Source organism: Sylvia atricapilla, chromosome 1, assembly GCF_009819655.1.
Source record: "Sylvia atricapilla isolate bSylAtr1 chromosome 1, bSylAtr1.pri, whole genome shotgun sequence".
Taxonomy (NCBI): domain Eukaryota; kingdom Metazoa; phylum Chordata; class Aves; order Passeriformes; family Sylviidae; genus Sylvia; species Sylvia atricapilla.
In genome coordinates this window covers 24792840-24813204 of record NC_089140.1, presented here as the reverse complement: position 1 = coordinate 24813204, position 20365 = coordinate 24792840, and the positions used below count along the sequence as shown (strand labels likewise).

The 20365-nt window shown below is 42.1% G+C and overlaps 1 protein-coding gene across 7 annotated transcripts in view; it reads right to left on the bottom strand.

Annotated features, from left to right (window-relative positions):
- DYNC1I1 (dynein cytoplasmic 1 intermediate chain 1) overlaps positions 1 to 19343 on the bottom strand; it is a 186267-nt gene extending 166924 nt beyond the window's left edge. For 2 of the 7 annotated variants that reach the window (XM_066317643.1, XM_066317678.1), the window contains exons 1-2: positions 19102 to 19343; positions 2137 to 2254 (exon numbers count right to left, since the gene is read on the bottom strand). In XM_066317643.1, the coding sequence (XP_066173740.1) occupies positions 2137 to 2244 (108 nt within the window). In that variant the 5' untranslated portion in view covers positions 2245 to 2254; positions 19102 to 19343. Of the gene's footprint in view, positions 1 to 2136; positions 2255 to 11548; positions 11706 to 19101 lie in introns of those variants that run through there. The other 5 variants (XM_066317688.1, XM_066317698.1, XM_066317652.1 and 2 more) reach the window with 4 other exon arrangements.
- Positions 19344 to 20365: the final 1022 nt, after the last annotated feature.

The window sequence follows — 20365 nt, the reverse complement described above, 5'->3', positions numbered from 1 at the left end:
ATGAGCTGTAGCAATTATTTCACATATAATGAGCTCCAGCAATTATATGTGCGGAAATATTTGTATGCACTACTGCTTAGGTACAATTTGAAACTAATTTTTATATTTTTACGTAATTTATAACTTAGATAATTTATAATGCATCTATCAGTAATATGTATATATGCATAGGTATATTTATTTTTTCCTAAATGGATGGTAAAATTGGTCTTTGCAAGGGTATTTGCAAGAATTTTTACAGGTCAATGATGGAAATTTTCTGCTTCTCATTTGTTGGTTGCAACTTATTCAACTAACATAAAAGCTGACTGTAGAACAACAAGTATAATTAACCTGAGTAGAACTCGCCCTTTCCTGCTTACTTCAGGGTTAAGAATAAAATTTCACTGCATTTCAGTGATGTAACTTAAGGTCCTACATTTGGTCCCAAGCACTTGTTGGGAAAAGAAATACTTTCTCAATAACTTCAATATCCAAGAGGTGCAAAAGAAAGAAGTGACATCTCTAAACTAGGACTCTGGCAGCCCTTGGCCCACTAAAGGTCCACAGGACCCTTCCCTCTCTGCTCAGCTATCTCTGCCTCCTCGGAGCTCCCATACATTAGCCTTCCACCCTGATCTGTGGGCATCTAAAAACAGTAGGAGCACCTGCATTACCCAGAAATCCACAAAGAGGCTGCCCTTTCTGCTGAAACCAGAGTGCTGGAAAAGAGGACTTGTACAGTTCCTCAGACTGGTGTTGATTTTGGTGCAGGCACAACAGAAAACCTGGAAATTCAGAATCATCCCCATGTTCTCCAGTTCAGACACAGCCCAGAAACACCAATTTTATAGTTAAGGCCCAGGCATATTCCTGTGCTCAGCTCTTCCCATGAACTATCTCACAGTATGTAGGGCTGCAGGCAGTTGTCCTGCACCAGTATGAATGGCTAAGCACCTTTGTGAGTGTCAGCCTTCACTCCAGGAGCCATCTGGCAGCACAGTGCAGCCCATTTACACAATTATGCACTGTAGCATTATCTTCAGACAAGGCTCCTGGGGCCAATGGAACGTTTCAGCCACCACAACTTCTCCACAAGGCATGAAGTCAGAGTCAGGGGACAAACAGAAAGGACCTAATAGCTCCCTCAAGCCATTAGCTTGGCCCTCTTCCCTCTAATTCTTTAGTAATGAACACTGAAAGCGTCACCATTTAAAGATCTTCTTGTGGAGGACTCACCCAGTGAGGGCAGGAGCCTCACTGGGGCGTGTGCTGTAACTGCACAAATGTGGCTCAAATGAAAAACGATTAAAAAGACAGCCAGAATTGGAATGCTGATTTCTTGGATCACATCACATTTCCAAGGTAATTCCATGAAATTCATGTACAATATTAAAGTGTCAGTTTAAAAGGAAACCAGTTATTAGTAAAGGATAACAGGTGCTTTAAACTATAGTAAGTGTTGACATTTGAAGGAAAGGAAGCATAATCACTTAATGCTTCTCTGACTTTGCATGAAAATGAATATCCACTCCCTGTCAATTCTCACCTCTATTCCACTAAGTGACTGAATAAAAAGAAGTACAAATCCCTTAATGATAAACCTAATGGATATTGTCAAGGACAAATAAACTAATATGTCAATCAAACTTTAACAGAACTGAAAGATGCACCCATGCCAGAAGAGAAAAATGCAACTGCAATTATGCTTTACTTTACTGGAGAATAATTGCAAATCTGTTACCTTAGCTAGTAATCAAACTAGTCTTCAGAGTACAAAAATACATATTTAGATTGTAATGGCTTGAAAAAATGTGAGTCCTCTTTCTGTCTTTCCCCACTCTCCACTCCCTTTCCATTGAAGGAGAGCCCAGGAAAAAGCATGTGGCAAATCAATTTTTCTTTCTCCGTACACATGCACATCATGTTGTCTAAACTGTTGTCATTTGACAGTGCCATGGTTTTAAAAGCAATTCCCTCACCCCACCATTCTTGACTGAAAAATAAGCTTTTTGATTTTAAGGTTAGTCTGATGTGGGTTTGAGTATCTCATTCCACATGACAGATACCTTGGGGCGTACAATACTGAGATGTCAAAACCTCAGCAAGCCCCTCATGCAAGTGTGAGCTATCTAAAAGGTGGTTTTGAAAATTTACCTCTTTTTTCTTCCTTTCTTCCTCCTTCCGTTTCTTTTCTTCTCTTATCTGAGCCAAACGTTGTTTTTTGCGCTCAAGTTCTGCTTTTAAATCACTTTTGTCAGACATTTTGACTCTGCTGGAAACAAAAATATGGAAATCAAGGTGAAAATTGAATGATTATCCTATTTACTGGGAAAAAAAAAGTTCATTATATCAAAAGGAAGGCTTCTAAAATTGCAACAAATATATTTCTATATAAACACTGCTCCTTGGACCATATTGGTATCATAGAAAGTGGAATATTTTCCTCACAATTTTCATTTCAAGAAACTAGACCAGAATATCACCAAATGTGGAATATATTTTCAGATTGCCTCTACTACAAAATTACCTTTGTGAAACAAACCTATTGCTGCTCAAAATAATGCTTTAATGCTTTCAAAGTGAAGCTAAAGTATTTTGATTTCCATGATCTTCAGCAGCTCTGCCAGACTGTAGAACTCAGATCCACAAATAGATTTCAAATACCACAATCAGAGCTGCCCCAAACAGCCCCATACTTCTTAGATAAGTAATAATTTTACTTGCAAAAAATGAAAACGGGAGAGCTTTTGGTTCTGCAGGTGCTTTGCACAGCTGCCAGGCGGGATGCCCTGTTCAACCAACAGTCCCACACAGACCACCAGCTCAGTTTCAGTAGCCTTCTCACATTTACTCTCACCAAGCTCTGAGCTGTTGTGCCCAGGAATCTCCTCCACTCTTCCCAGGGAAAGCTGGGCCATTCCCCGAAGAAGCTGCACAAAACAAGGCACAAACCCAGGCAACCCAGCAAACCAAAGTTTCTCTTCAACGAAGCAGTGCATTGCTCTGCCAACAGTCTTGTGTTCAGATCATCTTTCCAAGAGGCAGGAGACCTGCCTAACACTCCTGATTGGATGCCAACCACAGAAACTTGGCAAAAACATTTCTTCTGAAATACTGAAAGACCTCTTCCACCATTTAAACCCACTTTTCTTTAGAATAGTGATGTGAAGCCACAAATACTCATTGTCACAAATACTCTGTCAGCCTATGCTGATGTACATGAGCCATGAAAATGAAGGGTAAGGAAATAAAAAGTCATACTATATAGATACAGAGCCAGATCTTTAAAGAAGATACGATACCATTCTTTTTCTACAGTTTTAAAACTCCACCAGTGTTGCACAAATCCAGAACTTAAGTCACAGATTATTTACTGATTTTCTAACATCATAATCATTATGAAAGGTAATCTGACTGTATAAATACTGATTTTCTTATTATGAATTTGTTTCAAATACAGTTCTGACTAATGCAGCCATTCATGAAAAGAGTTAACTGTGCCTTTCCTGTTCACACATCACCGGCCACATCCTCTGCTGCAACTCAGAATCAATCAGATCAATGGCAGTGCCACGTACACGCAATGGAAGTCTATTGTTCACTTGATGCATGGGAAATTTGAATGTCAACTCTCCGTTAGTATAATGAGAACTCTACTCATATTACTGCCTGGATGGGTGGATGACCAGGGAGGAAAATTATCTGCTAAAAATTACATGGTACTTTCACCTATCATGAATTTCACTGCAGACATCAGCTTCCTCCTCAAAATGATAAAAGCATAGTTAGCCTGTGACATAGGGGATATTGCCAACAAAACACTACCTTGCACATGAATCACAATCTCAGCCCCAAATGCTTTGTTGTCTTTGGAAGCATATTCCTTACAGGAAAGAAGAGAATAACATTTGGAATCAGACAAGGAAACCATTTAATGAAAAGGACAGGCAGCAGGGCAGCTCAAACTCCAGCTTACACTTCTGCACTTCAGCAGAGCTGCCCCCGCTGGCAAGACACCCTTAGAAGGGTGAGGGATTCTGGTTCAATCCACAACAGCTGCCAGCAAATGGTATAGCTAGGAAGGCCAGCTGCCAACCAACAGGACCACTGGATACACTGGCTGCATGTGGAGGACCACCATTTCTTTATTCCTCCATCACTCCAATCCTATCCATAACAGTGTTGCTTTAAACTGGAGAAAATCAAAACTGTCAGAAAAAAATTGCATTTGATGTCAAGAAAACTAAGCAGTAGCACCTTACACAACATTATTCTCTGTGATCAGCTGACATCAGTGAGCTATTTTTCACATGAGAAATGCCCAGAGAAAAAAGCAAGCATTTTAATGGCAGTGCAGGTAGTGTTCTGCCTACCAATCTGTTCAGGATTTCTGTATCTCTCATAGATATGGTTGAAATCCCATTTGAAGTCATTTTCCTAATCTGTTGCACATTTGAATTCTGATTATGAAGTTACCCCTTAGAGCCCTTTGGACTAGATAGAGTTTTTGCATCCTTTTAGTTCTGCAGTTAGGCAACTGAGGGAGAGCTCCCGTTTCTATGCAAAAAATATGCAAATGCATTTTAAGGCTACTGACAGAAACCCTGAGGGTTTGGCATCCCTTTCAAGCTGTTTGTCAGATATCAATGAATGGCTTTCTAAAAACTCATTCCCTTAATGTCAGGGGAAGCTAACTGGCTTTTCCCCTGATTTAAGCATCAATGGTTTAGTGCCTGGCCCCTTTTTTATAAAGCTCCAGCCAGAGTGATCAAATCCTATTATAACTTTGCTCTATTTTTAACAAAATAGATCTTACATACAACAAAGGCGATGTATTAAATTTCCTTCAAAGAATGTTGCTAGAGCTCAGCTATATACTTTCATCCTGAATATATTATAGGCATGCCTGAGCCTCCCAGACAGCTTACCAACCTGCAGACTGGCTGTTTACAATTTTAGCACAAATTGAACACCAAGGGTATGTAACCACCCTTCTCAGACGCCAGCAAGCTGGTAGCAAGCAAGGAGGTAAATGTACTTATCACTCCACTTGGCACTAACCATGATCACTCCACTTGGCACTAACCATGGAGTTAACACTGTTCATTACTGGGAGCAAATTTCTGATAAAAGCCATTCTGGGTGCCAAAAGGCATGCCACACCAAGAGAGATAAAGGCAAACAGTAAAAGAGATTTACTTTTAACATTCTCTGTGGTGCAGAATGACAGCCCAAGGCTTATGCACAACCTAATCTCCAGCATAAGAGAAGGCACTGGTCAGAGGGAATCACTAAGGAGCACATTTTGTACTGAAGCAATTAAATTCCCTGTGTGGAGAAGAAACACACTGGAGCAAACACACTGAATGCTGAGTAAGTGTAGAAATAATTATCATAGCAGGGCAACAGCCTGGGGCTCCTCTCTTCAAGGGAGATGCATAATCCTAGATCTTAGATCAATTTTTATTTGTTTGGCCCAGTTTATTGTCATAGTTTTAAAAGGGGAGAGAGAGTCCTCCCACTCCAGAAGACCTTGCCACACATGCCAGCACAGATTCTTGTTGTCAGGACCTTGCACAGAGAGCACCTGCCTAAACTCCCAATACTCTGAGAAGGTTCTCCTTCCTTTGACATACTGAAGAAAGGAGCTGGCTCCTCAAGGCATGCCTTTTAACAAAATGGAGTGCTCCATTTCAAGTTGTCAGTTTTCCCCATGTGCATTAAACATGCCCCAGAGTCCCCTCTTAGCCTTGGAAATGCAGTTAATTCCACTTACACACCAGACCCAGCATGATGGCAGCTACCGAGGCCTGTGCACATGCAGCACTGGCTTCCAGGGACTTTCTGGGACTTCACCATCCACTGGCTTAGCTCAAAGCATCCTGCAGGCTCACAGTGTACAGGCAGAGCTATCCCTACCATTAGTACAGGTAAAATCAAAAGAGTCCAGGTATCCTAGGATGTGATTCCACTTCTCCTAGAGCAGCTGTTTAAAAGCAGCTACGATTAAGCATGTCCCAAAGTCACCAATTCCTCTTTAATGATGATAAAGGGCTCTGGGTCACCTATATTAAGTTCTAGAAATCTCCACGGTAAATGTCTCAGACAGGGTAAGAAGAATCCTGTCCTTAAAATGCTCCCAGCAATTTCTTTTAGCTTGTCACTGTATGAAACAAGATATTTGAAAAACAATTTACATTAATCTTAAAACAATATTGATTGCATAAATTTCTCTTCTGTACACAATATATGCCAAACTACTCCACTAAGCTCATCCCATAGGTAGTAACATCTCACAGCCATTTCATTTGTTGTAGCAGTAAGAATATAAACATGCAAGCAACAGCATTTTATCCTCAACTGGACTAAAAGCCATGCAAGTACTTTTACAGATGCAAACCAGTTTTACTTCAGCTTTATAAGCTACAAGGTCTTTATCAGTGGTCAGTCAGGTCAGGTCAATATCACAATATTTGAGCAGATACTTTTTCAAAGCATTTATATGAAAACAGCAGAAACGGTCACAGGTATCAAAAAGGGTTTTACTTGAATTTCAGTACTAATAAGTTGATACTTGTTAGAGTACTAAAACAGAAGAACAGGTGCAGAGAGTGGCAAGGCATGTACATGGGTTGAACTAAATATAGGAAAAAATAAGCCCAAATGTCCAGTGAATATCAAATAAAATAAAAAGACAATTACAACATTGCACTTTTTAAGTAGAAGAAGTAAACAGTATGTAAGATCTCCCTTCTCTTCAAGCCTGTTCTTTGTATTTGCTGGAATAGCATTTTGCCTGCATGCTTTCACCAAGCTCATCCAAAAAGGAATCTAAGTTTCCAAATCTGGTAGCACATTAAAAAATCTTTCAAATTTTACTACTTTTTGGTGTCTGCAGCATTTTTACACATTTTTCATTCAGTTGGCTGCACTAGAGAAGAAATTTTCCAAAAGGAGTAGAAATTTTACCCTTCATGAGCCTTGAGGTCTTTCCTGGTTTATGACTTCCTGTGTTACCCTTTTCGTTGTTATCTTCATTGCAATTACCAAAGGGGTTCATTAAATACATATGGCATTAGTCATCCTATATAACTAACTATAAATAATTGATTCATTACTTTACTTCTCTAAAATAATAGGCACCATCTAGCATTTAGAGATGCTATACATATATTATTCATATGCCTTCATAAATAGCCAGTTACTTGAGTCCAAAACTGCAAAATTTCATGTGAAATGCAAAGAATTTTGCAGAATAAAATATATTCCTCAGTGGTTTTGGCTTAAAAGAATGGGTTTATAGAATGGGAGTACTATTACTATTGAAACTCTGACATTTGCAGTGTTCCACTCGAAAAAAAGTTATTCATTTCTATAATGTACATATTTATCTCTACTAGGTACAAATTAGCATCTTTCTTACAGTTAGGAATATTATACATTTTTACAATGAAAAAAAAATCCCAAGAGATTTACCTATGACTTCCACAATTGTAAAGTGTGCATGCAAAGTATGAAACTGTACAAAGCAGATAAACATCTTTGGTCTGCAAGAAACTAGAGGGAGTTGCTAGCCTAGTATAAATGCATCCCAATACATCGCATTCATTTGAAAATAATGTCTGAAACACACTTCAAACAGGCAAGAGGGTCTAGAAGCATCTCACCAGCAATTTTTAAATAAACATGAGTGCCTCTTTTCATCATGCATCAGAATTTGTACTTGACTTCAGTCGAATAATATGAATAATTTTGCTAAATGGGCATATCAGTGTTTACCAAATCACAACAATGAGCAAATATTTGCAGCTGCAAAAACTCAACATTTGCAGTATTTAAAGGAATCCTGTGTGTGATGAATTTAGGAAAACACCAAGTAAAACTGGAGAGGCTAAGTATTTTTTCTACATAACCTTGAGGCAAAATAGTCAGGCTTTTTACACTGCATCTGTGTATTTATCTATAAATAAAAATGGTTGTCAAGTGTTACATTTCAGGGAATGTAACATTTTTTATCCTTCAGCTTTTGAACATTCCTAGTAGATGGGCAAAGGTCTTGTACTTTGTTCTGTTAAGGTTTACAAATCGCAAGCACACAGAGATTTGGTTCTGTGCTTCCTCCTGGTTGCTATGCAACAGGTCAGCACATCTCTAGCCTATTTATTTTGATGCTGACAGGGTATAAAACATGTACCCACAAGTGCTCAGTTACACATCCCTTACAATCTATTACCATTTAATCTTTTCACTCTTGTTCTTTATAATGGTCCTACTACAAAATTAACTTAGTTTCAGCAGAATTGCAGGGTCCCCACAAAGCAGTATGTGAGCAGAACTCTACTACTGCCCACTCTTCCAGCACCAGGAGCAGTGTCAACGAAGCAACACCTTCTTGTCATCCCTTTCTTTCATGCCCATTTATTGTCTGAAATTTACTGTGATCTTTTCCATTTCAACAAATCTGATGCCATGGAAGAGCCATCAAGGTTGAAGGGAAGAAGCTGCTGGAAACAACTTGCTGGAGATGAGCAAGAAAAACAGAACCTTCCAGCAAGGAGCAGAATGAACTCAAGCACTCATACTAATGTATCACTCTAGCAAAACGTTGCACATCTTGCACCAAATATGCTCCCTTTATATTGAGTTCCACAGAACCAACTGCTTGTATCACCACAAAAACCCCTGAGTTTTAAATAGGTCTTTTCAAATATCTTGTATTTTCTCTCAATAAGCATAGAGAGCACAGTTATAACTGCACAATGATCTCAGATGTGCTGCTGTGAGATGGTCCTCAATGATGCAGCAGTCAATACTGATATGTCCTTCCCGGGGATTTAACTGAGGAATTGTGCCCCAGTTAGAAAGAGCAGACATTTTTAACAGAGCAACTACTTGCATGCTCGACAACATTTAGATCTTGTAGAATAGAAGATTCCTAAGCATTCTTGGTCACTGCCCTCTCTATCAGCTTCTGCAATCTAACATGTTTACTGTTTGGGTGCAATACCACCCAGGACTCCATATGTGGCTCTGTATATGGCTGGGAATGGACATACCAAAATTCAAAATTTTGCGACTCTACATTCCCCAAACATTAACTGGTCATTCTCATTGCACTGCGTTATTTTCTGTGAATTTCTCAGCTTGCTCCAGAGAGGAATTGCAGGATGAATGGATCAAGAGCAGCTCTTCTGAGAAGGATTTGGGGGTGCTGGTAGATGAGAGGCTGGATGTGACCCAGCAATGTGCACTCACAGCCCAGAAAGTCAAATATTTCCTGGGCTGGACCAAAAGCAGCATGGGCAGCACGGTGAGGGAGGGGATTCTGCCCCTCTGCTGCACTCCAGTGAGACCCCATCTGCAGTGCTGCATCCAGCTCTGGGATCCCAGCACAGGACGGAACGTGGACCTGTTAGAGGGAGTCCAGAGGAGGCCACCGAGCTGATTACCGAAATGGAGCACATCTCCTTTGAGGAAAGGCTGAGAGATTTGGATTTGTTCTGCCTGGAAAAGAGTAGCTTTTGGAGTGACCTACCTGCAGTTTTCCAGTACCTTAAAGGAGCCTACAAGAGAGAGAGACTTTTTATAACAGCATGAAGTGACAGGACAAAGGGAAAGAGATTCAAACGGAAAAAGAGTAGGTTTAGATTGGCTATTAGGAAAAAACCTTCTACTTTGAGGGTGGTGAGACACTGGAACAGGTTGCCCAGAGAAGCTGTGGATGCATCATCCCTGGAAGTGTTTAAATGCCAGGTTGGATGGAGCTCTGAGTGAAAGGTGTCTCTATCCACCGAAGGGGGCTTTGAATTAGATGATCTCAAAGGTCCCTTTCAAGTCCAGACATTCTATGATTCTGTGACCTAGGAAGATAATTTAAAGGTGTTTTCTGACATTAAAAGACAACCAAATGCAAGCTGTAAATTTGTAAGATTTTAGAGATGAATGATGTGACAGAGGTAACAATCTAAACCTCAAGCTGCAAGGTCACTTATCTAGAAAAGTAAGAGCCTTGTATTTCATGTCTTTGATTTCAATTTCTTTTGTATGTGTTTCTTACACAGTGATCAGATGTCAATGATATCTTCTGCTATCATTGGTATGACCACTTCTTCAAAACCTATACAAAATATCTTGTCCATCATAATGGTACCAAAGTGCCTCCCAGGAGTAAATTTAATGATTTACTAAAAGTTAACATAGAATTTTGCTTCAGGATGTCTGCTAGTCTCTCCTGAAGTGCAACAAATACTCATTTTCTCCATCTTGAAAATATTTCAGCCATTAAAACGTGTACTTTCATTCCATATAGGGGGTAAAACTGACCCCTCTGACTTTTCCACCCTCCTCCTGAGATAACCTTAGTGGTATATGGCCAGCAAAGTGATACTTAAAGCCATTTACCCAAACATGAAAAATGCATGCTCTACTGTCTGCTTCTTAACCCAGTTATGACAACTGCCAGAGAGACATCAAAGAACAAGCTATGCTGCCATCACACAGGTTTTGCTGGAAGACTTACCCAGATACCGTTTCTTTCTTATAACAAAATATGCTTTGCTTTGCTGCTGATGTCTGTAAGGACATAACTAGGTTAAAAATACTACACATTGATTTCAGCTCTGAAGTCAAGACAGCTAAAGATTTAGAAAGCAGAGAAGAGCCCTGGCTGTAAGAAATATACAGAAAGTTCTCAAAAACTAGAATAAACAACACTACCATCCCCTCTGTACTTCCCAGGGCTTATCTGGCAGTACTAATAAAACAAGATGAATGCTCAGAACCCTGCCTTGGCCAAATATCTCTGCTGATTGACAGAAGAGAAAAAAGGTATGTCCAGATAGCAAGGCAAGAGGATATATGTAGATGTCTAACAGCATAATTTAAAGGACCTACACAAAGAATTTAAATACAAAAGAGGACTAAGAATCAAGAAATCTATGTTACCCATTTATCTTTTCTGTGGTTAAAGTGTTCCACCCAAATAGGAGAAATCTGTTTTGGGGTTTGTTTGTTTGTGGTTTGGGGTTTTTTTTTTTTGGGGGGGGGGGGATGGTTGGACTTTTTTTATCTTGAGAAGACTGAAAGCCACATTCTTAGGGTGACTGTTGGCTAATGAGTGAGAAGGACTGGAGGAATGGAGATTGCATTCTTAATCATTGAAGCTATTTTCTATTAATTTCTTTTCTGCAAAGATTCATTGGACCAGAAGAAGCAGATGCAAGAGAGCGAGCATTAATCCCTAACAGAGGCCCCTGGGTTCTAGTCTTTGTTTCAGGGTTAGTTTATATTATCCACAGTGACTGTTTAGTTTACAATACAATGCTGTATTTAGTATCTGGAGCCAAAGACTCCTCTTTCATCCTGAGCATTTGAAGCAAGGTGCTGAAGAGTCCTTTCTCTTTCTCCCATATGCTCTGCTGCACCCAAAGAAACTTTAATACTTTAGACTTATGTGAAGCAGCTTCAGTGGGAAAGACTGGAAAGGAACTTACTGCAGAAGACATATAGGTTGCTGGTAAGAGCACAGATGAAGGCATATATCTCTTTAAGCAAAAGTAAAAATTACCTGAGACTCCTTTAGGTGAGTCCCATTAAAACCAGCAGCAGATGCTGACAGCTGCAGCTCGGCATGGAGCGCACAGTCTGGCAGATGGGCTTGAGGAATGTGAACTAGATGGAGCAGCCTCAGAGAGACAGAGCAAAAACCCTGGCTGTTGAGTCTGGGGACTCAAGGGTAAGAACATATTAGAAAAGGGCAAAAATAGCAAAAAAAAGTGAGTTTTTAGAGACTGCCTGTTCTTCAGGAGCTAGGTGAGAGCCAAGCTGATTTTTGAGGACAGAAATTTTAGTTCCTGTTTCCACACCATTTTGTCTCTTTAGATGCAGCTGAGCTTCCCAGGCACCATAAGAACTTCCAGTTTGGGGATTTCAAGTATGCCTCCCAGATTTAAGATGTAGACATGCTCTGCACTTTGAGCACAGCCTCCTGCAAAGGCAAGGCTGGCTGCACATGACCTCTTTTCTCCCATGCACACAGATATCTCTCAAATGCCCAGGCTACCACTGAGAAGGAGATCTGTAAATGGGCTGACTGAGAGCAAAAGCAAACAAGTCTCCATCCTAAACAGTGAGGCAATCACATCCCCAGAACACACTGCAGGACACCTCCAGAAGCAAGCCTTAGTGCATGGTCCAGTACACCAGGACCTTGGCTCCAGAATTTGAGACCAAGACATTCATTAGAGACCACCAGTTCTCTTCAAATGGGGAACACAATATAGAGTTTTGGAAAATGTATCAACGTTTACTGGTGGCTGTCAAAACACTGGACCACTGAAGGTCCACAAGGCAATCAGAAATTATCTATGTCTGGTTTTCAGCCACATCAAACTGCTAAACTGATTCCAACAGGCAGTCTTGAGGATTAAAAACAGAACATAGTTTAAAATCTCTACAGATCATTGCAGCGTCAGAAGAGAAAACACAGGAGTAATTGAGTAATAGCTTAAGTTAATCCTTTAGCAAAAGTAGACATTATATGATATGAGAAAGCACAGCAGTCTTACCGGCATACATACACATACATATACATATATATATACAAATACATACATACATAACATTTATATATATATATATATATATACATACATAGTACCTCAAGCAAAATAACACAAGAAATGGGAGGCAAACAAATTTAATCACACTTATTCCTAATTCATTATTCAGTTTAGTGAGATCAGAAACTTTCCAGGGAAAAATTAAACTTAATTAAACCTTACTGAATGAACAATGAGAAGGCATGATCTCCATTTAAAGACTTCAAAATCAATATTAGCATTAAATAATATTACTGCTGCATTTTATTATAATTTTGTTCAAAAAGAGTCACATGTTTGTCCATGTGGAAGTCTAGAGTTTTTTACTGGCCTCTCCCCATAGTCACTGATAAATAAACAGTAAAATCCAGTAAGTGTTATGTATACAAAAGCTGCTGTAAAAGATGTGGACAGCACCAGTAGTATGGCTGAAACACAGTGGTTTTTCTATATTAGCCCATAATAAAGAATATAATTTACTATCATCCTTTGAGTTCTATGCTTTAAACATATCGGAAAAATCCTAAGGCTCTGTAATTTGTAATTATCAGACAAAAAACTGAATTTGCACAAGGTGTTTTTAAAATATTTCCAGAGGTCCTTAAAGGCTGAGAAACTAGGCTTTCCTGCATTTTCTTGCTATTCAGCTTTCTGTGAAAAAGAAAATATTGTGGGAAATAAAGGGACAGTTTTCCCACGGGCTCTTTCAGAACAAAGAGAGAATGGCATCACTGTTTTTTTTATTTTGTCTCCAGTACAATACCCTCCTATCCCATCAGCACAATTTTTGTTGTATTATCATTACTACTGTGGAGATAGTGAAAGGCAAGAATACAACATTCACAGGCTTTGCCAAATGCAGCAGATTATGTACATGAATAGCTAACTGCACACTAGGGGGTATGATTTAGGTCAAATTTCTTGTTTCATTCCAAAAGGTTATAGATTTTTAAGCCATTCAATGTTTAATACACCACACCACACCACACAGTTTACAGTCATAAGCACCTATAACCTGAACTGTCTCTTCTCTGGTTTTTGCAGAAGTAATTTGTATTCCTAGGTAATGAAGACTGGCAAAAGTTGATAGCCTGTAACAAAGTGCTGTAAGCGTGTGACAAAGCTCTATGAGCAGTTTGAGCAAAAAAGGACAAAGAATTAATTCATTTAGGGGCAAGCTAAGATCTGAAATAAATCAGAATTATGATACAAACCACCTTCTGCTTCAGCAATTGCTCAAAATGTAACTAGAAACAAACTGATGAAAGAAAAAACCTCATGTGACTTTGAATAGTGAGATTAACGAAAATCAAATCCTTTATATTACTTAAAGAGAAGATAAACATATTATAAAATAAGTCACATGAGTTTAGTTAGTCCTCCAAGTTTGTGCTGTGAGAATTTGAGAAGAAACTCTTTTAAAAGCTCAGTGGTCAGTGTAACAGTCTTTAAACTAGAACAGACAGATTCAAATATTAGAAAACATCAGAAATAGTCTGGGTTGGTTTGTTGGTTGGTTTGTTTGTTTGTTTCCCTGTAACCCTGCTTTATTAAATATTTTAATTTCTGGAAATATATAATAGCAATCATTTGAAATGTCTTTGCCCCAATTACCAAGTGACCTGGTAACCACTCTGATCCTAATAGTGGTGGCCTAATGTGCAAAACACGAAACAAGAGCATGCCTTGAATAGTAAGGATTTAATACGGCTGTCTATGCCCTTTAAAAGCTAAGATCTGTTTTAATGGATACAAAACAGAAGAGGTGAATAGTTTAAGGCAAGAGAAATCCATATTTACCCTGCATGTGGTCTGAGACCTACAGTGATTAACTTTCAGTACTAACACAGCATAGTTTCACTGCTAGCATCGCATAGCTTTTTCTTTCAAATTCAGCCTGAAAATATAGGCTGATATAAAGTGATATAAATAGATAAGAAATATATCCTCTGTTTTACTTATTTATATCTAATCATACTAGGCAGTTTTTGTGTCTTTGCCTTACTATAACTCTCTGTTGTTCGAACACAAAGCACACTGCATCTTTCTGCTGGGCTGAAGTGAAAAATTAATAACTGAGGAGCAGGATTTGGAATTATTTGTACCATATCACAGATGGAGGAAGAAAAGAACACAGAATTAATATAATTTCTCTGCTACGGAGAAAAAACAAAGGGGAGGGGAAGGGAAGGCCAGCAAGCGGGGAATATGATGTTAAGACAAATACTGAGGAAAAGAGAAAAGGTAAGTCTCAAAGAATGATAGCAAGAGGGAAAGGAAATGTGAAGAAAAGATATCACTGTAAACAAAAAGTTAGGTCCTTAAAAGATTCCTTCTGTGATTGTTTTTTGCTGAGTTGCAATAAACGAGTCTTCCCCTTTAGTGAAATTATTGATTAATTATTCTAGGACCAAACAGGGATAGTCAGCAAGCACATGGGGAACACACAGGGGGGAACTGCATTGCTCCAGAAGGGCTCCCAGGAGGTCTGTTCCTCAGGCTGACATAACTTGTCTCTCCAGATCAGCTGACTCACATGCATGGCAGCAGTGTTCAATATAAAACATGTACTTTTACTCTAAGATTAAGAGCCAAGAATCACAGGAGACATCTAAGCAGCTATTATTCATCAGGTAACACAGATATCTGCACACAGGTCAATGCAGCAGTTAGAAAAGGACTGATACAAACTCGGTTAAGTCCGTGCAAAACTCTCACTTCCTTCAATGGCATTTGGAGAAGTACCATGGCTTTCAAACAACAAGAGCAACTGACTTCTGCCATCCTCTATAGGCTCAGTTCACCACCAGAGAAGTCAGAAACTCCCATTACTGTCAGCAGAGATAGGGCTGAGACCTCTGTCCTTAAGCTTGAGCATGGAGTTACAGTGTGCTGCCTACAAAAGGCTTCAAGAAACCATCACTCCTGTTCCGTGCCTTCTCCATGCTGCATTGCACTCCCAGATACTCATCAGAATGCTTTTGCCCCAAAAGTTACAACATAAATTGCTGAAGAAACACAGTAAGAAAAGAAGAGGTATAGTTTTAAGCTCAGGAGGAGTTGGTACATCACCTGTCACAGACTATCAGAGGTGTCTTGTATCTAGTGGCTCACACATTAGTCTGCTTCACAGCTTCCTGGAGCTCCTGCCATCTGCCTGGAAGTAGCCATTTTCCCAGAAAAGTTGGCAAGATAATGCCACTTAAAATGAACATTATTGGGGGAGCAAGCTCATGTATACAGTCTTATTTTGAGGCTTGCAGATGGCCAAGTGAACAACAGCGCCCAATGTCATCTCTAACTAAAAAGAGCTAGCACACTTTTAGATGGATTATTACCAAGCAGCAAAAGGACATATTGCATCGATCTGAGATTTAGACTGAGTCAGGGTCTCTTTGTTCAACAGTATCATTCCTGCATTACCATTTCTGCCTGCTTACAAACAGCTGAAGGAAGACCATTCGAGCTCTCATCTGAAAAGCAAGCACCCATATGGACACGTAAATGTGTACTCACCTGCAGGACTTGTGTTGCTCTGATGAACAGAAATAAAGCTGCACTGGCAAAAGCACAGTTTGACTAACACAAGTTGCATCTGTACTAAGGGCATTTTGCCATCATATTCCATCAGTATTTTGGCTGGAAAATGTCCCTTTTAAGCATAGTTTACATCTAGAGTCATTATGGTTTGTTTCACTTAAGGTTTTTAAAATAAAAATCTCTAAGTATCAGATGAGTATTGCACTGAGAGGTCATTATGTCTGCCTATGGCTGCAGAAAGCCTGAGACTGTATCTCTGCAGGTATGAATTACCCTGTGCACCTCAGTGTGGATTACAGTGTTACTTCCCACCAACTGCTCGGAAAATTAAAGCCCACGGAAAGGACAAGGAGGATCATTCTGTTAACATCTCACCACCACTTCCAAGCAGCAACTCATTTTGGTAGTAGGTGCTGGTAACTCTGAAAGATTCCTAATGACTACTTCTGCTGCTGGTCAAACCAAGCCAAAGGAGCTCAACAGGGCACTCGAGGCATAGCAGTGGTTAATACGCCTGAGTAGTCCTAGAGAATGACTACAAATATGTTTAAAATCTCTGTATGAAGTTAAGTTTGAGGAGCTGAAAGATATCACAGGATGAACTGATTCACCACCAGGAGTAAATGAAGCTTTCAAAGACAATACTGCCTTTCTATACCCTTATGTTTTTTCTATTTCAATCCCTTATCTTTTTCCCTTCCAGCCCATTTCACATCACTGTCCAATATCCTGCAATGGTTGTACCTCTAATAGAGCCTGTTAGACAGAGCAACCAGCTCTCTCTAGTATTGCCCCTCTCTTCTTGCAGGCTGGAAAACAGAGGGCAGCAAGGAATGCTTTTTGAAATCGGTCTCACAAAAGAAAAGGAGACCAAGGGACTGACTCTATTAATTTATTTGAAAATAAGACAGGTAAGTTCTTGTTGCATCATTTAGAGTACCTACACTGAAGCTGGCTGCTAAAGCAAGCTAAAGCTTTTATCTACAGGAGGCATAACAGGAACCAGAAACCTGAAGTTGGAAAAATACACTGGAAAACAAACACATTTCAATAATGAAAAAAATAGCCACTGAAAGGCATCACAAAGGAGGGCAGCTCACTGCCCTTCCTTCTATAGAAAGAGCTGGAAGGTCAGCTTCTTAATTTAAGATCTGCAGGGTACAAAAGAATATTCCCCTGACTATTTTTTGAGTAGTCAGTTTTCCAAACTTCCCATAATTGCGGCATGTGTAAGGTGTGGTATATTGCTACTCTTCAGATTCCTCTCCTTAACTGTGGATAAGGCAGCATTACAGTTAGTGCATTTTTACGGTAGATTAATTTGAGGCAGAGGTGCTAAGAACTGAGAGACATCTAGCCAATCCAACTCTAAATCACCTTTTGGATCTCCATATACCTGGCCCTCAGTAGTCTCACTTATCAAGGAAAATGATGACGTCCCAGTTTTCAAAACAGTCCGTTCACAAAGAAGGTACAGAAGGGATAAGACATTTTGAATTTTAATGGACTAAAAATGGATGATTTTGGGAAAAGAATATAAAGCACAGGATGAGTGTCAGAGTGAGCATTCCCATGGGAAGAAGACCTGGATGCAGCCTCAAGGTTTGTGTTGAAGAGACGCATTCTTGCAGAAAAATGCTGCAGAGAAATTATGAAAGGAATTTTATCTGCCTTCACTAAATATGGAGAATGTTACTAGAGATGCCATCTCAAATGAAAATAAAAACAAAAAAAAAGAAGCTTAAAAAAATCAGAATAGCAATGTAACTGCAATGTAACAGCAGTCCCATGTAACTCTTCCCCCTTAACTTAGCAAGAACAACTGAGGCACTTTAACAAAGCACATTGGTAGTAACAGAAATTAAATTCCCCGATTTACTCTGATAACACCATCTATCTGGAAACAGGCAGTCCTTAGACCTGGGATTTCCATTCTGAAACAGGTTTTGCAGTCCCATGCTTCATGATATTTAGTGCAATTTCCAATGGAATTTAAAGCCCTCATGCAGAAGCGAAGCACTGACAAAACCCTGTATGTCAGGATAAATTTCCAGGTGCAAGTGCCAGAGTCACATGCCAACTTCATGTCAGGTCCTTCCATCTCAGGCTCTCTACATCAGCAGGCTAGATTGCTTGATCTGCCAAGAATTCTTATGTTACATGCATTTATAGCTCAAATCTGTACTTTCTGTCAATGGCAGTATGGACAGAAACACAAACTTTGTTCCAGTCCATAAAATGGGGGCTTTGTCTAGGAAATCTGGGGCCTTATGTTCTCTGCTGACCATGGGGAATTCCCTGGATGATGTAACTGTAGTAATATCTTTTTGAAAATCTATTTCACTGGTTTACCAGTAAAAAAAGGCCTCTGGCTGACTCCCTCCTTCTCTCACCCTTTTAGAGAATTACCTTAAGAAGGGGGAAAGACGTATTCACTGTCTGCTGCCGTCCTGGACCTGAGTAAACCCCCTACCGCCCACGTTGTGCGAAAAATTACAGATGAAAAACTTTTACCACTCCCTTTTGCTTTAAGCTGTTCGGCGCTCAGGCACCAGCCGGGAGCCTGCGGCCGCCGCTCGCAGCCGGGGCCGAGAGGCGCCCCAGGGACCGGAGCAGGTGCCGAGGCCGGCGGGGCTCGCTCACCGCAGCCCTCCCGCAGAGGAGGCGCTCGGCCGCCAGAGCACACGCCGGCGAGGGCCGGCCGGCTCCCGTGGGCAGCCAGGGATGCCCGCTCGGCCGGCCGGGATGCCCGCTCGGCCAGCCGGGATGCCCGCTCGGCCAGCCGGGATGCCCCCTCACCCGGCCGGGCCGCCGCCCGGGGAGCGCCTCCGGCGGCCGCACCAGGCTCCGCGGCCGCTGCGCATCCCGCGGAGCGACTCCCGCCCCGCTCCTCCGCCGCCGGGCCCCAAGGGCAGCCCCCACTCGCCCCTCCCGTACGGCCCCGCCACGTCCCGGCCCCGCCGCCCCGCGGGTGCCTCACCTCCGCCGGCGCCCGGGAGATGCGGAGCGGCTCCCGGCGCCTTGCAGCCCTCACCGAACCCTCGCCGCCGGGGGAGCACAGGGATGCCCCGCTGACTGCGGGGCTGCTGCCAGTAGCTGCGCGCTGCCGTGCCGTGCCGAGCCGAGCCTTGCTGCCCGCCGCTGCCGCAGGACCGCCGCCGCCGGCTGAATATGCTGTCTCACGGTGGACAGGCTCCTCCCGAGAGCTGCCGCTGCCGCTTTCCTCCTCCCGCCTCCTCCTCCTCCTCCGCCCGCGCGCCCCCGGTAGCGACACCCCCGGTAGCGACACCCCCGCCGCCGCCGTGAGACCGGGGCGGGGCGCGGGCAGGTGGCGGCGGAGGGGCCGGCTCAGTGTCCCCGCCCGGCCCCCAGCAACTCCGGCCTGAAGTGCGCTCGCTCGGCTCCTCCGTGCTCCGCTCGCCGTCACCCCCACAGTGGCGCAGGCTTCGCCCCAGGAGCAGCCGAGCCGGCAGCTGCGCGGCTCTCAGCACAACACCGGCTTCGGCGTCGGCCCCGCGACAGCCCAGGGAGCGTCCACCGCCACCTCCACAGCATCCCTGACAGCAACACATGGCAGCAGCCGTCAGCCCCGCGGCAGCCGAGGCAGCATCCCCACCACCATGCTCACGGCAGCAGCTGGCAGACCCACAAGGGCTTGGCCATCACCCTCTAAGCTGCCTAGGATATCCCCCCCAGGCCAGCCTCACCATCACTCCCACGGCAGCCTGGCCATCAGCGCCGTAGCAACCTGGTCAGCTGTCATGGCATCAGGCTCCTGCTTAGTCCTGTCCCTTTCTGGAAGAACGGGGAGAGCTCGAGAACAGATGAATTATAAGGACAAGACTGCCCAAAGGCAGAGGTTTTGTTTTGTCCCTGCTTCCTCACACCGCTCATGAGGACGGGCACCAGACAGAAGGGCCAGTCTTCTCTCCACACACTGACATATCCATCTCCTGGGGGAGAGGTGCCAGGCAGACCTGTTGGGGATAGTCCATGTTCCTGCCAAATAGCACCCACCTCCATTGTAGATAACCTAGCTTCCCTCTCCCTCATTGAACACAGGTATGTTGCCTCACACACAAGCAAAACATGTACCCTTTGGTGCCATGGCTTGTTCTTTAAAAGCGTGATGTCCTGGACATACACTGTTGTCCATCCCTCTGGTCCAAGTGAGCAGGAAAGGTACCCTCCAGAACCCTGTTCCTGGAGCCTAATCTCTTGTTTCCTTGTTGTGGGAAACATTA